The sequence below is a fragment of the Dissoconium aciculare genome, assembly GCF_010015565.1.
Source record: "Dissoconium aciculare CBS 342.82 unplaced genomic scaffold K489scaffold_10, whole genome shotgun sequence".
Taxonomy (NCBI): Eukaryota; Fungi; Ascomycota; class Dothideomycetes; order Mycosphaerellales; family Dissoconiaceae; genus Dissoconium; species Dissoconium aciculare.
This window is the reverse complement of record NW_022984960.1, coordinates 1117190-1130240: the sequence shown is the minus strand read 5'-3', so window position 1 is coordinate 1130240 and position 13051 is coordinate 1117190. Positions and strand designations below refer to the sequence as shown.

General features: G+C 54.4%; 4 protein-coding genes across 4 annotated transcripts; 2 read left to right on the top strand and 2 right to left on the bottom strand.

Annotated features, from left to right (window-relative positions):
• Window positions 1–311: 311 nt before the first annotated feature.
• On the bottom strand, window positions 312–1203 carry K489DRAFT_45019 (uncharacterized protein). The gene has a single exon (XM_033608622.1). The coding sequence runs from the start codon at window positions 1008–1010 to the stop codon at window positions 441–443; it is 570 nt and encodes a 189-aa protein (XP_033457897.1). The 5' UTR covers window positions 1011–1203; the 3' UTR covers window positions 312–440.
• A 6279-nt stretch (window positions 1204–7482) lies between these two features.
• Window positions 7483–11070, top strand: K489DRAFT_323227 (kinase-like protein; the record flags this gene model as incomplete). The annotated part of the gene is made up of 3 exons (XM_033601683.1): window positions 7483–9265; window positions 9560–10571; window positions 10638–11070. The coding sequence occupies 3 exons, from the start codon at window positions 7483–7485 to the stop codon at window positions 11068–11070; spliced, it is 3228 nt and encodes a 1075-aa protein (XP_033457896.1).
• Window positions 11071–11154: 84 nt separating this feature from the next.
• On the bottom strand, window positions 11155–11769 carry K489DRAFT_44909 (uncharacterized protein). Its single transcript, XM_033608620.1, has one exon. The coding sequence runs from the start codon at window positions 11627–11629 to the stop codon at window positions 11240–11242; it is 390 nt and encodes a 129-aa protein (XP_033457895.1). The 5' UTR covers window positions 11630–11769; the 3' UTR covers window positions 11155–11239.
• K489DRAFT_44932 (uncharacterized protein) lies at window positions 11754–12136 on the top strand. Its single transcript, XM_033608621.1, has one exon. The coding sequence runs from the start codon at window positions 11879–11881 to the stop codon at window positions 12083–12085; it is 207 nt and encodes a 68-aa protein (XP_033457894.1). The 5' UTR covers window positions 11754–11878; the 3' UTR covers window positions 12086–12136.
• Window positions 12137–13051: the final 915 nt, after the last annotated feature.

Genomic DNA, 13051 nt, shown 5'->3' with positions numbered 1-13051 from the left:
GACGAGGCATCCGATTCGATGCGCCGCGATGGAGGGGGGGGGGGAAACCGCTGGAAACGCATCTGCAGGTTTGACCCGTGACTGGTTGTTTCTTGCATCGCTCGGTGCGGGTTGTGCATGTTGGACCGTTTGGAGGCTTTGCTGCCGTTTGTGGCCCACGAGGTGAGGCTGTAGGCTCCCATTTGTGGAATGGTCTCATCGGGTGTGGATCGTCGGCGGTGGTGAACCCATCGGTCGTGCGCAGGGCTGAGCCCGTTGTTCTCTGCATCAGTGCGAGCGACGCGGTGGAGGAGTGGGGCCAGCAATCGCCGATCGATCGCTTTGCTTGGAAGGTGAAAGTCCGATCAAGAGGTGTGCTCGCCTTTGTGCGTTGTGATGTTCAACGCCATCGTTGTTGTTCAATGGACAGCAGCGACGGCGTGAATGCTTCTTGAGATGATTCATTTCACCTCCGTCGTGGTCGTCAGCTCATCATAAGGTCCCCAGCAGGCGACCTCGACAGCCTCCATGCACCAGAATGTCAAAGTGTCATAGATTCCCAACAGAACTCCCGGTTCCACATCGCCCGCTGCTGTAGAGTTCTTCGCGCTGACCACCAATTCCGCCTTCTCCGGAAGTGTGGCCGACTTGGCCTTGGCCAGTACCGCGGCGGTGGCCGATGTGGCGTTGGTCGAGGTCGTAGGTGTACCCTTGCCAACAGCGATGGGTTGAGCGCCGGTGGTCGTGGGAACGCCCTCGGTCACTGGGGCGAGCTTGCTGAAAGGGTCGCCGGTGGGTTTCGCTGCCGGAGTTTTGAACTCGAAGGTGAGCGTGCGTCCACTCTGGCTGCGGTAGCTGATGCTACTGTGGCCGTTTGAGACGAAGCTGCTGGTACGTCGACCGGTACCATTGGGTCCGAGAAGACTTGGGCGGACGGGTCTGCTGGTTTTCTTGGCTGTGGGTGTGGTGGTGGTGGAGGAGGGTGTGGTCGTTGCGCTGTCGAGAACGGCGGGTTCTGCAATGGCGCCCATCTTGGAAGGTGGGTGACGGTGGCTGGGAGGGAGGGATATGGCGATCGTCAACAACCTGATATGGTCGAGGGGTTTGTGGTTGAGACGTTGAACAGAAACCGTGGATGAAGGGTTTGTGACGCGCGGCCAATGCAGGTGAGGCGGCTTGTCGAGATGTGGTGATGGTGGTTGTGGTTGTGGTAGCTGCTGGTATGCTGATAGCGAGGTCAATCGGTTGCTATGGGTCAAGTCAAGTAGATGTCACTGCCTTGGTTACAGGCAAGAGAAGATTCGTGGAGGTGAGTGAGGATGGTGGGTATCGTGGGTTGTTATATGTACGGATCGAATGTGTGTAGCGGGCGGGCACGTGTGGCTTTCGAATTATGCACCTGCAGCGATGGGAAAATTACCGCCACAGTTCTCCCGGGTGAAACGCGAGCGGTGTGGGGCCCGACATAGGCCGATTGTGCAAGAATGATGCCCTTTCTACGTGTGGGGTGCATAAAACTATGCAATGGCGGGTCCTGCTTGTGTGAGCGCGGACCTGTATGTGTGGCTGGTGGAGGGAGAAAGAGAGAGCATCGTCATCGGCTGTGGAGTGAAATTTTCCTACGGCAGATCGAATCGGCGTTGGAGAGAGAGGAAAAGAGAGAGAGAGAGAGCGACAGAGAAAAGAGGGACTGACGTCATGTGTGGTGGTGCAGCAGCCACAGACACACACACACAGACAGACGCAACACATACGCACACGCACACACTGGACAAGCCGCCGCCGCCTTCTTTCGCCCTAGGCAATGGAACGGAATCTGGATTTCCATCACCCGGGCAGAACTATGTACAGTGCCCAGGTGATGATCATCCAGCACAGGCAGTACCTGGGTGAGAAACGACCGTCATACTGCCATCACAACTGCACCGTCGTCATCGTCGTCCCTCATGGGATCCCCTATACGCCCTGCCCAATCGCTTCACTCGTAAATCATCGCGGTACTATGCCTGAAACATCCATCTTCTCCGCTCCCATGCATGCATTGTTGGATCTGCCGTCGCGAAAGGTCGATGCCGTCCAGCATGTAGACTGCAGAGGTCAAGTGCACGAATGACTCTGACTCTGACTCCTCCTCATCATCTCTGTCTCCGCCGTTGGAGTGCACAAGATCAAGTAGTCAGCCGAGCACAAATCCTGTGGGGATGTGTCCGACTGCATTAAACCGAGCATCGCCCACTGCATAACCCAGTGCCGACGGTGCGACATTCGTGCCTGATTAAGCCGAGAGAGAGACAGGCCGAGTGGGCCGAGAATGTCTCGTACTTGTGTATACATGTAATCGTGAATATCCAACAACAATGGGGGAAAAAAGGTCAAAACACGACACACGCAAGACAAGCTACCCGTTCGGGAAAACGCCTCTCTCCTCCAGGTGTCGCGTGGCCTGGAACGATCTGGAGTAATCATGTCCCTGAGAAGGACCGAGGGGTGGAATGTAAATCTCCGATGCTATGGACAGTGCGGAGCACAGAGAGAGAAAGGGTCTTTGATCGATCCCTCATCCTCGACCAGATAGAGAGCGAAGTTTTGCCATGTGATGATGATGAGGCAGCGGCAGCAGCGGGCGGAGGAGGGCAGAGTTGTGGTCAAAGGCGCCCGATGCGATCGAGAGAAGCCCCGGCCGCGTTGCGTGCTGGAGAGCTCGTCGTCATCATGATCGCAGGACACGAAGACTCGCCCACCCCACGTCATCAATCGTCGTTCCTATATACACACCACCCGATCCTCCTGGCACATGCGATTGCACTAGAGCTTCACGAACTGGCAACTCGTCACGAGGGAATTCGTTTCGGAGTGAACTGCTGCCCCCTCTCTGGGGGAGTACGCAGGTACCGCAGCATTCAAAGGACGCAGGGCGGTGGTTGCCACCAGTCAATTGCTTGATCTCGTGATGTAGTATGCTTTCTGAGTTGGCGGAATGTCATTCACAGGTACTGCTGTGTGGATTGCATTTCGACAAAGGAGAGCTCGTCTCCTTCTTGTCATGGGACTCGATACATGTCTACAAACCAATGGAGACAGACAAGCTATTCTCCTGCCGGCAGAATTACACACGCGCGCCATAGATCTGACCGTGGCTTCATCTGTTCTTCATCACCGCCTTGGAGCAGTGTTCGCAACAAACGCTTTGGGGGGTCGGTTTTAAGCAGGAGCAGGAACGGTTCCTGTACAGACGTCATGACCTGATTACTACAGTCCACGGGTAGAGACGAAAGCACGGTGTCCCGCCAGGTTCAGGTTTTCTCGTACAGCTGTTGAGACAACGGGCAAACCAAACGAGGACGATGAAACTTCCACATGAATTTTAAATCCAATATTCTGTAGTAAAAGAGGGATCTTCAACCCTACAGCCTGCGGCCGATTTCATCATCATCACCACCCAGCGGAGACGACAGGTGTGAACCGGTGTAGATCTATACAACGAACGCTTATCGTTATTTCGAGCCGCTGGACGTGTGTAGGAAATACCCTAAACCTCTTAACCCCAACCGTGGAAGTCACAACCCTACTAGGGACTCAGATATCGGGCCTGGCCAGTCATCACCATCATCACCACCACCACCACCATATGCTATCGTGAGAAGGAGACATCATCTCGCGACGGCCTGCCCATGCCTCATCTCCATCTCCACCTTCTGCAAGGGCGTTTCCATCACACAGTAGGTCCTGCATTAGGGACGCAACGCGCTCTATTCCTGTCCCCCTCTCATCTCTTCCGTCGTCGTCGTCGTCGACGTCGTCATCATCGCGATGACCTTGCGGAGAAGTCCACGATGATTGTCATCGTCATCGTACATAGCTAGACAACATGGGGGTGGGAGATTTGCGTCGAAGCCACCGTTGAGGAAAACGGGGAAAGCTGGAGTAATCATAATAATGATATTACAGGGAGTCGATTTATTTTATTTTATTATTTTTACAGAGAGAGCAGCTTCCCGGGATCCAATGGGCAATTTCGACATGCAGTAGTCCGGCAATCTTGCTATTAAAAGGATACAGTGGTGGATAGCAGAGACGACAGGAAAATCACGGTTGGCTGCAGTAGTTGATGATTTCCGTCATTTCCAGACCCATTGGCTGCAGTAGTCGGAGGAATCTCTCATCTCCAAACCCATTGGCCGCAGTAGTTGAATGAATATCTCGTCTGCAATCTCCATTGGCCGCAGTAGTTCGGCATATAATAAACCTTGGACGTCCCCAATTTCACGACATCAGTCAGGTATCTGGAGACAAAATTGAGGAAATAATCAACGGACTCGCGACATTATCGGTGGATTCCGGCCGAGAGCTGATGACGAGGACGGCTATGGACGCAAGGACGGGGAGTGAGGTGTGTGCAGTAGCTACGGTGGACTCGCATCACCACCTTCCAAGGTCGGTCGGGGACAACGAACCATTTTCAGGGAATGCTCCACCTTCTTCGTGCATGTATGCGTGCGCGTTGTTGTCGGTCTGCCGTGGAACGAGCTGGACCATATCACCCGCTTCCCCGTTGTTTCTTCAGGCGGGAGTGGAGCGGTGATGAAAGCGATAGACATGACGAAGCACGATATCTGCGTGGGCTCAGATCAAAAGCTCATTCGTTCATCATTCTGTACCTTGTTCATCAATCGTCAGGGAATCTGGATATGTAGGACTGTTTTTTTTGTTTTCCGATGCTGCGTTTTGGAAGCGAACGGCTGCTGTTGTCATCGTCATCACCATCATCATTATCAGCAGCAAGGCAGCTCTGGAAAAGCTTGGAAAGATGACATGTGTTTTCATCGTGTTGGTATCTTTTTTGGTTTCTTTGGCACGATATGGGTCCGGAAGGGGGGAGCAGCGAAGTGGGGATGTATGCATCTGTATTTCTATTCTATGGAAGGGGACGAACGATGACAATGACGACCGACGTTGATGTTCTCTCGAGAGGAAATGGGTCTGTCGGAAGCATCTTTCCGAGGGGAGGAGACCATGGATGGAGAGCTTTTCCCCCAGCTTGGAGTGTCTGTCAGGTGTGACGGTGTTGTGATGATGGACCACACTCCACAGGACCATTCAGACCTCCAGTGCCCAGGTGCGCATTGAAACCGTGCCCGTCAGAGATGAGAATGACAATTCCACTGCCTCGTGGAATTCTTTTGAAGAGCCCGAATAACAATCATAACAACCTTGGATCCCAAATAACTTGCGACACGCAACGAAGATCTTCATCATCAGGGACCCAGGAAAGAGAGTTTTGCAGATCGCAACGCGTGCATACTGCAGGGCCTCCGAGAGAAGAAGAAACTTGTGTGTGTGTGTGTGTGTGTGTGTGTGTGCTGATCCCGTGATCGCGTGTTCCGACGCGCACAGGTCCGGGCTTGGCAAAGTAAACAACGCGAGAAGTCACCAGTGCCGCCCGCCAGGGATGGGGATGTAAACAGCACACGGATCGGCCGTGTCCCACGGAACTGGGCTGGGTTTTCTACTATGTACATGTCGGAGTTTGTTTACGGCGGTCTATGCCCATTTGGTGTCAAGCGTGCGTCTGTCTTTCTTCACCATCTCATCGGCCCGGACGATGCGAGTTCCTTCGAAGAATGAACGAAAGAGAGAGAGAGAGCGAGCGGACCCTGTATCTCGTCGCAAAGACGGATGGATGATGAATCCGTATGCCTCCCCCGATGGATGTTACGGTTCTTCGTACAGGACAGTACAGCTGTCATCAACCGGGGAATGCAATTCTGTAGGGAGTATCGTCTCCTCGAGCGGTTTCCCGGAATTCATGAAAGAATCGGGTAGACATGCCCGGATTACATTGATGAGTGAGGGAAAAGAGGAAACACTGTTCATGAGACGGGTGGATGAGGGTTGCGGTCTACAAGACTCCTCCTCCTCCTCCTCTTTCTCTCCTCCCGTTCATCAACAGATGAGGAAACGGTTTTCGTCGATGAAGAGACCGGGCGCAACCCTTTTTCTCCTGCCTCCTGGAATTCAGGCACATGCTCGAGGACAATGAATGTTGGATCCAACGGTCTTCATCTGCCGTTCCTGTCTACGATGGAATGATATATGAGGGGTGGTGGAAGGTGGAAGATGGAGGAGGGAGAGGAGTCATTGTGGTGGTGGTGGTGGTGTTGTTGTTCAATTAGTACCCGTGGACTAGAGTTGTAGTCCTCTGGCCTAGTTCGAAGTCTGTGCCCGATGAACCGGCTGAAGCGTGTGCCCAAAGGTGTGGTGTGGGTGTGTGTGACTGTCCGCCCGTTGGGTTCGATGCCTCTCAAATCGTGCCGCAGGTGTGTCACCGTGTGTCTGTGCCCGGATGGATTGTATGGTGGAGAAAGCGAGAGAGAGAGAGAGGGAGAAAAAGAGGGAACGAAAGAGCGGCATTGTTGTTTTTGCCGGTCTGCCTGCCTGCCTGCCCGCCCGGCGCCCGCCCATTCATTGACGATCCGCACCTGCCTAACCGCTGCCTGCACTTGCCCACACCCGCCCAATTCCTCCTCACACAGCACAACGGATGGTACACTGTGTACTGTGTAGACGATTTTCCCTTCCCTCTTGCTCTCTCTCTCTCTCTCACTGCCTCTCCCACGCGCGCGTTTCACACACGCCAAACCCACCTGCACCACACACTCACGCATTCACACATTCACACACATACACACACACACACACACACTCATACTCACTCACGAATGCCAGTCGATCCTTCCCTCTTACTCCTCCTCCTCCCTCCTCCCACTTCTCTCAACTTCAGAACCCTTCATTTTTCCCACCATTCACAACCTCGTGACTTGGGGAGAAAGTGAGACCTAAGTGTGTTTGTGTTCTTGCGTGCGCGGTCGGATTTGTTTCTCTCTTCTCGAGACATCACCAACGCCTTTCGCGTTCTGTACCTGTGACCATCATCCTCACAGGATACTCTCACCTATCCTCCCCGGCATACATCTTACGCGACGGGATTCAGCAGAATATGTGAAAATCGCGCCACCGGAATACCCACTCGCCTCACCTTTGACGACGACGACGGCCAGCATTCATCTTTCACGACACGCGCGCGCCGTGAACCTTTTCACCCGGCGCCACCACCACCAACACCACCACCACCACCATCACCACGACCTCCACATCAACCAACAACTTCACCTTCTTGACACGCCTTGGCCCATTTCGGACTCGCGCTCCATCCTTTCACTTCTCTTCGTACGCCTTCACTTGTTCGGCGCCTGATCTTGATTCTTCTGGCATGGGGATTTCTGCGGACTCACTTGCTACAAACTTTCACATTTGAGTGTTTCCCACTCCATTCACCAGACTCCCACCGACATTCCACCGCGGGTGCTCAAGGTCAACAAAAAGCACCTTTCACACGCGTTTCTTCCTACGCGTGCTTGATTGGAAACTCCGAAAAACAGCACAGTCGGCTCGAAAGAGTCATCCGAATAGGCGCGCACACACGATCTGTTCGTGAGTAGGATCATGGAGTTGGACATGTCACCACGGCACTCGCCCGGCGGCTCATTGCACTTGCTTTCGCCGTCTCACGCTCATCCATCGGCAGTTGATAGCTTCCACGCCATCCGCCAAATACGACGCTCGCTTTCGCGTTCGCCGTCCAAACCATCGAGGTACATGCTCTACAGTCACCCGGGCGCCCTCTCACTCTCCACACAACCGGCGCCTGCGCCACGATCGCCCTCGAACCTCAGCCGGACGGTCAGCGCAGACAACGCCAACTACCCTCAATCCAAATCACCACCAAAAGGCCATCGCTCAGTATTGTCGCGCACCCGGACGCGACGGGGTTCTCCAAACAGCCCTCTCCGACGAGCGCTCAGTGAAAATTCGAATTCGACCAACACACTACCCAAGGCCAATCTTCGTGGTACTGTCGGCGAGCATGATCAGGAGAACATGGATTGCTCCGATGATGCCACGAAGAACGTGCTGGAGTCCCCCACAGATGCGCCTGCGAAAGCAGATCTTTCATCATACACGCCCGTCGCACTGTTCCAATCTACCCGACGAGAATTGAATGCCTCGATGAAGTCTAGTCCGCTGAAACGAAGTGACGGTGTGATGAATCTGGAAACGGCAGGATTGGGAAGTCCTCGGAGCTCGAAGCGGAGAAGTCTGCACTCACCGAGCGCGACCGACTTCAACATCTTTGAGAATGTCGATGGTGCGCAAGGGACCTCGGTGGAACATGAAGATCGAGACAACTCTATGCCTCCGCCGAGCTCACCAGTTCGTCGCCCGCACAGTCTTAGAAGGTCTACTCTCCAACAGCGGACAGGACCTATCCGTCGGACACCAAATTTGGATGCTGCGCGTGATGCCACCTCCAGCCCGGCAGCGACGCGCACTCGTGCACGTTTCTCGCTCGACGGCGCACTTCCTCTGCGCGGTACAGACTCCGAAACCCCCTTCCGAAAAAGCATAGGCAGTGTACCTTCGGGGCTTTTCCAACCCGCATCGATATGCCAAGCCACGCCCAAACCTCATCCTCTCTCCAAAACTTTGACCCCTTCGTCATCGTCGTCTAGCGTCATGGATGGCGAGACACCAGCCACACAGGTGCGCGCGCCTGCTCTCGAACCGACAAAGGTCATGGGCAAGCCGCCTGTACCTGCGCCATCGTTCTCAAAATCGCTACCACTCGGTGTTATGCGACCTCCGGAACCTGGCCTGACCGCATCGCAAGATGAGTTCGCTACGCCGGCGACGTTCAAAATGGCAAAGCCATTACCACAGGCATTCATGTCGACAGGTCTGATCTCGAAGCGAAATCGAAACGTTGACATTCCTCCGGCTGCACTATTTTCAAGCATTAACATGCCTGACACGCCCTCCAAGAAAGCTCACCCTCTTCACCTCTCCGATACCCCGTCCACCGCTGGCTTATTGAAGGGTTCCAAGGTCTTGCATGATTTTGACAGCCCGAGCACTCCATTCCATGGTCGTCGCACGATCGGTGCTTCCGACACGCTCAGCAAAGGCATGAGCATCTTCGGAGCGCGTGTGAACGTGCCCCAATTACACCGGAGCGCCAGCTTCGTGAGCACCGATGGCGAGGAAATTGGCAATTCGCCTCTCATGAGCCTTGGAGGTCAATTCAACGCCGACGACTTGCCACCCACACCTACCAAGTCCAATTCGACAACTGCGGTGCCTATTGTCAAGGGCAAAAGCACTAGTCTACGGAGTAGTCTTTTCGGAAGGAGGACCTCCATGGGACCTGAAACCTTTTCAGCACCCAGCCGTGATCAATCTCCAAGCATAGGCGAGGACCGGGATAGTGCGTGTAAGTCCACTTTCGATTCACATAACGAACTCTCGACAGATCAACTCGACCGGCCCATGGAAGACGAATCTGCCATGCCATCCATCACGTTGACCGGTTGTGAAACACCTACGTCGCGTGGTCGCCGCAGCGATTCTCTGATGGGACCATACGAGATGAATTCACCTTCACCTCTGTCACGACGCTCTCGGAGATCACTCCCGCTGTTCGACTTGAATGGAGGTGCCTCGGCTAAACCCACATCCTTTACAGCACCTACTCCTGTACCTCGCTTGGACCGCAACGATACCCGCTCTCCTCAGACGCCTCAAGAATCCTTTACTCCTCCCGACCCAAGCAATCTCTCGATCTCGATGGGTCATCGCGCATCGCTGTTCAACAGCCACAGTTTTCCTCCAGCGACACCTACCGGTCCACGCACCGACGCCTTCAACGTCAGCATCGGACCAGGAATCAGCACGTCATCAAACTACTTCCCGCATGAGGTCGACACGTCAATGGCGAATCGGTTCGGCGTTGTCGCTTGCATCGGCGCGGGGGAGTTTTCACAAGTGTACAAGGTTGAGAACCCCATCTCCAACCCGAGCAGTTTTGGCTCCAGTACGATGCCCAATCGATCTGTCTGGGCGGTCAAGAAATCCCGCCGCCCCTACACTGGCGTACGAGACCGACAGCGCAAGATGCAAGAAGTGGAAACCCTTCGAGCCCTCCAAGGTCATGAGCATATCGTCGAGCTGGTTGATGAATGGGAATTCAAGAACCACCTCTACATTCAAATGGCATTTTGCGAAAACGGTAACCTGAAGGATTTCCTCCTCGAAGCTGGGTTCAAGGGTCGTCTCGATGACTTCCGCATCTGGAAGATTCTCCTGGAGCTCAGTCAGGGTATCCAGGCGATCCACGATGCCAACTTCGTCCATCTCGACATCAAGCCCGCCAATGTCTTCATCGATTGGGAGGGGGTGTTGAAGATTGGTGACTTTGGACTTGCCACCGTCTTGCCGGCCCCGTCAGGGCACGATGGTGAAGGTGACCGCGAATACATCAGCCCAGAAGCCCTTTCCGGTCAATTCGACAAGCCTTCGGACATCTTCTCACTGGGGATGGTGCTGCTGGAGATTGCCGGCAACATCGTCCTCCCTGATAACGGTTCCTCCTGGCAACGTCTCCGCGCCGGAGATCTGAGCGATTTGCCCAGTCTCACCTGCAACCCCGAAGGCTCCCTCCCTCGCGATGACTCCGGCGACCCCGTCGTCCCACCTTCGTCAGCTCTAACTTCTTCTTCCCCCACCCACTCCATCCGCGACAGCAGTAACGACACTCTGCTCAGTCAGTCCACCACCGCCACCTCCCTCGACGAAGATGACGACGACGATCTCAGCTTCCTCCGCCCTTCCACCCGCCCTGCCGCCGCTGTCCCCTCGGCTTCCTCATCCTACCGCTTGCACGACCTCCTCACTCCTCCGTCCTTCATGGTGGACCCTCACGACTCCAACTCGCTCGATCACATCATCCCCTGGATGCTTCACCCGGACCCTTCTCTCCGCCCGACCATCTCCGCAGTGCGCAATGTTGCGGGAGTAGCCTGGGTCGAAGGCCGACGACGGGCAGGTGCGACGGTCTACGAGGGTGTCTGGGGACCCGGAGAGGAGGTGTTGCGAACGAGCGGTCAATTCGGTCGCGATGGAAGCCGTGTTCAGGATTTCAATGTCGGTCGCTTGGATGAGGGTGATGGTGATGACATTGAGATGATGGATATTTAGATTTCTTGCTTGCGTGCATGTTCGCTCTGTCTGGGATGGTTCTTTGACGGGGTGTTTGTTTAGGCGTCGAAGCGCCGATTTCAAAACGATTATGGATGGCTGGGCAGGGTGCTGTGGACAGTGATTTGCTTTTATAGTTTTTGGGGGAAAGGAGAATGGTCAAACCGGCTCACGCCTTGTCTTCATTCACAGACGAGGGAATTATCAAAGTTACTTTTCTCTCCCCCTCCCGACTGCTATCGTCCACATTCCTCTTGTGGTCTCTCGATTTGACCCGTCCTCGTCGCCCGGCCTCGTTCCCAACCAACGGTGTTCTGTCCGAGGGGAGAGCGAGCAGATCGATCGAGATACATATCCATACACTTTTCACCAACAGGTCATATCCGCCTCGACTTTCTATGCCTCTCGGCCTCCATCCCTCTATTATGCTCCTGCCATCATGTGTCATCATACCTGCAAGCAAGCGAGCGAGCAATACTCTACATATCACACGCATAATTAAAGAGAGAGGAAGAGCAGTGCTCATCATCATCATCATCATCATCATTATTATCATCATTATTACACTAGTCTCGACGATTCCAATTCAATTCCAATTCCAATTCCCAGCTGGTCTTCCAATGATTTTCTCCCTTGACAAATTCTCTCGGCACCCCTGTGATGATAAATCTGACCCGCGGAGGAAGCACGGCCTGAGGATCCTTTGGTTTCTCGTCGCGATGGCGTTTCGAGTTTCGGTTTCCCGTCTATCTATTGATTTCATTCATTTCAGGAGCCGCTGCTGCTGCTGCTGGCTGGCTGGCTGTTCATGTCGTTCGCTCGCGTTACCTCCCACCGCGTTACGCCCAGCTGGGGGGGTTTTTCTCCCGTCCGGACTGCTCTAGTTCCTCCCAGTCTCCACGCCGCCGTGTCGTGTCGTGTGCTGTGTGCTGTCCTGCGCTATGCTCATGCTCATGCAATGCATCGCTGCCCGAGACGAGACGCGTTTCGACGTGGGAGAACAACAATACTGTAATGAGAACAATAGCAAGAATAACAATCAACATCAACATATCAAGCAGCTACAGCAACAGAGAGAGAGCCACCACAACGCGACATCGGATCTATGACTGCCTGCCTAGCTAGGCGTTGACGTGGAGCGATCTGTTTCGTTCATCACTGAGAGAGGAGAGAGAGCGAGAAGTGGAGTACACATATGCCAAAGCGTCATTGCATACCTAGGTAGGTCGTGAAGTTCCACCGAATACAACACAGGCGGTGGGATAGAACAACTCCCCGCTTCCTCGCCGCACGACGATTTCGAATCGAACAGACAGACGGACGGACGGGGTGTTCCGGATGTCTGTCGTCTGCGCAGACCTTTCGCGCACCACATCTCATCTACCGTCATCCGTGTAAACAGCATGGCGACGTGCGCCTGAGTCCGATCGCCTCATCAGACTGACGGTGCACGCGAAGGTCGTGCGCATCCGTCCGGTGCGCACCCTCTCCCTCTCTCTCTCACTGGGCCGATCATCATCATCATCATCCATCGTACGACCCGTCGAAACCACCGGAGAATTGAACGCCACTTCGCCGGCGAGCCTGGGTCATCATCAGGCTGGGTTGCGCGCTCGGTCTCGGTGGTATCGTGGTCCGTCCGCTTTCCCGAGCGGCCGGCTCTCGGGGTCCCTCCTCCTCTCTGGGAATTGTTTATTTTATTTGTGATTATTGCTGTGTGTTTTCCTCCTGTCGTCGTTGTGCTTGCGGGAGCAGCAGTAGTAGTGTTAGCAGTACTAGTAGCCTCCGTTGCACACACACACACACACACACACACACACACACCTGGACACAGGAAACAGCTGGGAGTCCGCTGCTTCGGCGAGAAAGTGGATGACGTCACATAGAGGGCAAAAAGGCGGACCTCGAATTGTGACCGCCCGCTATCATAGGTCGCTCCCAGACGTGGGAAAAAGTGGTGATTTTTCTAAATGAATGGCGA